We start from the raw sequence: 6,494 nt of genomic DNA on the forward strand, positions 1-6,494 counted from the left end.
TAAGAAACTCAGGCAGTATTGTATTTTTTTTAAATTTTAGTATTGTACATTTAACCACATGATGACAGTACTCTGTACATTGTGCAATTCACTGCTATGTTTAAGTTGATTTGCTATGAAGAATCAATATCTTTGCACAGTTAAGTTCTTTGCATATTATTATGCCACTGCAATTTTCACGTATTGGAAAAACCATCAGGACTTTCAATGCATCTACATATGCCATTATAGCCACTTAAGCACATATACGGTCAAATACCGTACCCCTATTTTGTTTTGTCTGTTCCAAGGACACAAATGTCCTCGCCCCATCAGCCTGACACGAATCGATGTGCTGCCCGCTTCTCTTCTCCCGCAGCTTCCCGCAGTTCGCACCCAGAAGCATGACCTGTTCCGCACTCCTCCACGATGACAACGTCGCCAATGTCATCATAGGATGCCTCGGTTTTGTGGGCTGAAAGCCTCAAACGCTGGCCACAACTACGGCTGGCTTTACGACACCTTCCAGTCTAGCCTCCTGACACTCCAGCTCGCGGTGGTACGCTTCGTCCTGGTCCCCACGGGCTTGTACATGTCCCACGCCGTCTCCCGGAAGCTGCTTATCGAGTTCGAGCCTTCGAGGTTGTTATCCTCACCCCCTACACGCAAGCCGTGGTGTAGCAGGGCCTGGGGAGCCCAAGACCACGATGCTGCCCCGGTGTGTACCACGACGCTCTCAAGGCGGTGGAGGTGGCGCCTGCAGCCAAGCTGACCAAGGCCGCTGCCAATCCTGAGCCTGACGTTGCTAAGCTTGCCCCCACGCCGGAGCCGCACGGCGCCATGCGTCGCGCCAACATCATTGGCTCATTGCTGGAGCCGCTGTCGTGGGAGCTATTCCAGCCGGCGTTGGGGTTGTCGGGCATTGCCTACTGGATCCTACCGACTCCGACGAGGTGAGGATGCAGGCTGCCTCGGCAGCACAGTGCCTCTACCTGAGGGACATGGAGACCATGGAAGTGCGTGCTGTGCTGCCTGTAGGAGCCTCTTCGTGCTGCCCTAGATGGTCGAGGAGCCCAACCCGAAGTCGTCCTTCTCCGGTACTGTCGAGGTGAACATCCTCTGAGCGAAGAACTAAACGATCATCACATCACGAGATTGGCGGAAGTACTAGAAAGGAGGTCGGGAGGGCGGCGGCACCCGAAGAGACGCAATGGGGTGCCGGCGGCAGAAGAACAGAGAGAGTGGGAAGTTATTTAGTTTTTCTTCTTCTTTTGAGCTGATGGGGTGTGGGCATTTGTGTCCATGAGAAAATATGGAACAAATACAGCCTCTATTATTTGATAAAACTTGGCCTTAAGTGGCTATAGTAGCATCTATAGATGTACTCCCTCTGTTTCTATTTTGTCTGCGTATAAGTTTTCTCAGTTTTTTGCGCAATAGTCTGCGTGTTCCCTTCTTTTAGCCCTCTCTTCCCATGCTGCCCCTCTATTCCGCTTTTCCCCGTCTAATCCGCTGCATGCATGAGCCAATCCGTTGCATGTTTAGAGAGAAACTAGTGGGCAATCCAGCGGCATGCAAAGCGGGCCAGGGGCACATGCAGAGAAGGGCCAATCCATTCGCTAGTGAATTTATTGCATGTCAGTTTCCTTGCCATCAAAGCAGGGGCAAAACAGTCTAAAAAAAGCCCAGCTATTGCCTCCTTGGTATGCGGGCTGGTTCTTATGCACAGAGAAAAAAGAATCGGAGCCTCGGAGGGAGTATTTGGAAGGTCCGGTGGCATTTTTCAAAAGATGGAAATTTAGTGACATTTTTTGAATACGTGAAAATTGCAATGGCATCTATCCAGTTAACCTTTTTTTATTGATACTGAACTGATGTAATGCTTCAAGTTGAGGAAACCATCCAAATATTGCTTATTAGCCATTTTTCACTTTATGTGAGTACCGCCTCTGAGCATTCTTAACATTATTCCAAAATGTTTGGTCGTAGGCTTGATGATCTCATATTGGAAGCTATAAAGAAGCTTAAGGAGTCTTCCGGATCAAATAAAACGGCCATCGCTTCATACATTGAGGTAATTGTAATGATCGCCACTCTCTAATATCTTCTTTTATTTCCTTGATCGATACTATTTGCTTGAGTTTTGAGGTACCTCAAATTTATCCCGACAGTCAATATTTCCTTTCTTTTGTTATTTGCTTTTACCGAAATGTTTATCTTGTTCTTCATGGGAATCCGAGACTTCTCTGAAGCAATCTTTAGTGATTTTGCAGATGACTCTAATAAGACTTGTCTCTGTATGTAGGAGCAATACTGGCCACCTGCTGATTTTCAACGCTTACTATCAACAAAATTGAAGGCACTGGTTGCTACTGGAAAATTGATGAAGGTACTTTGACTTTGCATGCACTCGTGCGGGAATATGTGGTCTATCATGTATCGAACTACAATAGAAATGCACATTTTAGTTGCTTCTATTTTAATCATGGTTTTATTACAGTCCAACCAAAAATACAGAATTGCACCGAGTTCAGTCTCGTTAGGTGGAAGGAGCACCAAGGTGCACTCAACAGAAGACGACAAACAAAATATTTGTATTAGACAACTAACTAAGCCTCAAGTGGATGCTGAACTGGATATGATGACACACATGAATAAGGAAGAGGCAGCAGCATTTGCTGCCAAGGCAGTTGCTGAGGCAGAAGTTGCCAATGCGGAGGCTGAAGAAGCAGCAAGGGCTGCAGAAGCTGCAGAAGCTGAGGCTGAAGCTGCAAAGGCTTTTCTCGATGCCGTCATGTTGACTGTGCAAAACAAAAATGCTGCCTCTGCGGTACATTGAGCATATTTTTTGTTTTCAGAATATTCTCTACCAAATGCACATTCTATAACTTACTAAACTCATTAAATGCAGATTCTTCGAGCTTGCTGATCTTCTCTACTAGCCGTGCCGTGCATTTGGCTTCAGTGAGCAGAAGTTTGTATGAGACAATGCTTGTGTTGTGCCGCAAAGCTTTTGTCGATACATGAGTTTCTTGTATAGCCTTATAGATCAAAATGTTTCAATGAAGGGCAGGGGTTTTCAACATCTTGCTGTTGGTCCTAAACCCTGGCTCACCCTTCAGATGATGTTATCTAGTAGCATCTTCTTAGATAAATATATCATGCAATTGGCGCTGTGTTGTGTTAGCCAGTCAATGACGCAATAACAGGAGCGAACAGGAAAGTAGTATTCAATTTTCATCCTTTTTTCTTCTGAACATGTGTTTATTTGTAATTAAACTCTAGTCCATTCTCCTTAGTTCAAGTGATGTCATGAAATAGAATTATAGCGAAAGTTGCTGTGGCAAGATATTTCTCAGATATGTTGAGCTGATTACAGTGGTTTAGCATGATGATAATATATATGCAGTGGATGTGTGCCCTCTGCATCCGATTTCGAAGAACATTCTTTTGAGTAAGAGCACATCCCGTTCTACTCACCATATGTAACTTGCATTTTCTTCAGGATTTATTCTGCGCTCTTCATATCTGTTCCTCTGCAGCTCCTTTGCATGTACGAATCAACCTGTCCAATGATGCTGTTACAAAGTGCAGTGATTTAAGCAGTTAACACGACCTAGCAGTGATATTTTAGAGCTATAATACCTTGCTCGTTAAAAAAGGATATGGCACCTAACTACCTATTTTAGGGAGTTGTCAAAGTCTTTCAACTGCTCGTTTCTTACTCTAAAGAGCCGTTGATCGGTCATCCTATGGCTCTCCTTTCAAGGGTTCGCCGACTTGATTTCCTCTTGTTCATCGATCCTTTTTTTAACAAAGAAGAGGCACTCAAGGCGCCAAGTTCATTTCTAATCAAGCTCAAGTACATCATACAACAAAGATTACAACTCCTGGGCAATTAAGCAATAACAGATGTTGCAAGAAAGACAACTAAATGGCCTATGAGCTTGACCGAAACATCTAAAGACAAGTTCCACATTGGAAGTAAGGACCTGATGAGCACCATAGCAGGCTAGACCTAAAATAACCGAAGAAATCTGCACTATGTAGCTGAAGAAATGAGCAAGATGCTGCCTGATGAGCCATCTAGATCAGAAGCCGTGATGCTGTGTCAAATTGTCCATGTAAAACATGACTTTCTACAAATTAAAACTTCCTGTAAATTAAGCTGATTCACATCAGCCACAACAAGCTGGAGAGCTCCAGTTTCATTGAGAATAGGGGAAGGGTCCTGCTGTATGTAGACTTATATCATGAAGCGGCTTGTCGATGCGCCGTTCACCAAAAGATCAAAAGCTTCCAGTCATGTATGATGCAAGTCTAATCTTCCTATGGTCTTATAGGAATGAGAGTAAATCCAAGGACATGCAATTTGAGCTCAATAGCATCTTGCAACATGAAGAACAAAACCCTGAAACTTAAAATCAGAGAGAAGAGAAACTATAGGGCAGGACAAATTCCTACGAGATGGAGCAAAGCAACAAATGTCAGGTTCTGTAGACCGTCGATCCTTCATCGGATGGCCTGGAGAAGCTCCCGCGTCGTTGTTTACTATCCGACACTTTCATTCTTTCAATTTGCTTTTCACCTGCTCGACTGTAATGGCTATTGAAAGCGCAACTAATCGCCGGGTGGTCTTGCTGATTCATAACAACATATACATCATTGAACTAATGTATACTCAAAGAATATTTCAGGAAAGTTCAATTAGGTATGGCAATGGGATGTGAATGTGAACTCCTCGAAATGAAAAGGACAAACATTGGCAAAGCTTCAAGACTCTACATTTTTTGTTAAATGACCGAGGTTTTGATCATGGACTAAGTGCTCAAGTGCTTAGAGATATTGCTCCAAAATCCTCAGCCACACTATCACATTCAACTATGTCCTAAACCCTAAAGTCAAACTCAGTCCCACCAAAACACACCTACCCGGATCCACCGAGTTACACTTGACATAGTCACTGCCTAAACCCTAGCAACTCAGTCTCACTGAGATGACCATTCAACCTCACCGAAGAGCACTTGCCAACCTTATGTCGCCTATTTCTATTCGTGAGCTGCGTTGGGATTTTCCCCGAAGAGGAAGGGTGAAGCAATATAGTAGCTGATAAGTATTTCCCTCAGTGAAAACCAAGGTTATCAAACCAATAGGAGAATCACACAAGTCCTAGTGAACAACGCGAACACACACAAAAGCAAATACTTGCACCCAATGTGGGCAAGAGGGTTGTCAATCCCGTTGAACTCGTTACTTGCAAGGATTAATTCTGATAGTGATCGATAGATAAAAATAAAAGTAAATAAATTACAACAATGTATTTTTGTTTTTAGCCATATGATTAAAGTAGACCCAGTGCCATAGTTTTCACTAGAGCCTTCTGTCTCAAAACAATAGCATACCGTGGGCAGACAAATTATTGTTGGGAAATTGATAGAAAACACATAGTTATGACGTTATTCATGGCAATGATCATGTATGTAGGCATCACGTCCGTGACAAGTAGACTGAAACGACTCTACATCTACTACTATATTACTCCACGTCGAGAGCGCTTCTACGGCCTCCCTACGTGTTAAGTTCATAACAAACAGAGTAATGCATGAAGTATGATGACATGATGTAGACAAAGTAAACTCAAGCAATATGAATAAACCCCATTGTTTTTCCCTTAATGGAAACAATACAAATACGTGCCTCGCTACCCTTTCCGCCACTGGGTGAGGACACCGCAAGATTGAACCAATCACAAAGCACCTCTCCTACTGAAGATAAATCAATCTAGTTGGCCAAACCAAATGGATAGATCAGAGAGAAATACAAAGCTATAATAATCATGCATAATACAGTTCAAAAAAGAGTCAACTACTTTCAATAAATAATCTGATCATAAACCCACAATTCATCGGATCCCAACGCAAAAGAAGATTATATCGGATAGAACTCCAAGAAGATCGACGAGAACATGGTATTGAAGATCAAATAGAGAGAAGAAGTCATCTAGCTACTAGCTATGGATCCATAGGTCTGTGGTGAACTACTCACGCATCATCGGAAGACAACAAGGATGATGTAGAAGCCCTCCATGATCGATTCCTCCTCCGGTAGAGTAGCGGGAAAGGCCTCCTGATGGGATCACGGAAGAACAGAAGGTTGCGGCGGCGGAAAAAGTGTTTCGGGTGGCTCTGTGTTGGTTTGGGAATATTTGGGAATTTATAGAGGTGGAATTAGGTCAAACGGAGCTGTGTGGGACCCATGAGCTTAGGAGGGCGTGCCAGGTGAGCTCGCCGCTCTCCCGTACATCTTTTGACCTCCTCCCGAACATTCTAGTGCCCCTTCTAGTCCGGAAAAAATCACCGTAAAGTTTCATCGTGTTTGGTCTTCATTTGGTATTGATTTTCTAAAAAGCTAAAAACAAGTAAAAAAACAATAACTGACACTGAGTACTGAGTTAATAGGTTAGTACCGAAAAATGATAAAAATAATAACATAATAAAGCATATAAAGCATCCAAG

The 6,494-nt window shown here is 43.3% G+C and overlaps 1 protein-coding gene across 1 annotated transcript in view; it reads left to right on the forward strand.

Annotated features, from left to right (window-relative positions):
- Positions 1-3,371, forward strand: part of LOC119276183 (single myb histone 2-like) — a 6,989-nt gene extending 3,618 nt beyond the window's left edge. The window contains exons 3-6 of the mRNA XM_037557193.1: positions 1,969-2,053; positions 2,285-2,368; positions 2,480-2,809; positions 2,891-3,371. Coding sequence (XP_037413090.1) covers positions 1,969-2,053; positions 2,285-2,368; positions 2,480-2,809; positions 2,891-2,908 — 517 coding nt within the window. The 3' untranslated portion in view covers positions 2,909-3,371. The remainder of the gene's footprint in view (positions 1-1,968; positions 2,054-2,284; positions 2,369-2,479; positions 2,810-2,890) is intronic.
- The last annotated feature ends 3,123 nt before the right edge of the window (positions 3,372-6,494 follow it).

Source organism: Triticum dicoccoides, chromosome 3B (assembly GCF_002162155.2).
Source record: "Triticum dicoccoides isolate Atlit2015 ecotype Zavitan chromosome 3B, WEW_v2.0, whole genome shotgun sequence".
Lineage (NCBI taxonomy): Eukaryota > Viridiplantae > Streptophyta > Magnoliopsida > Poales > Poaceae > Triticum > Triticum dicoccoides.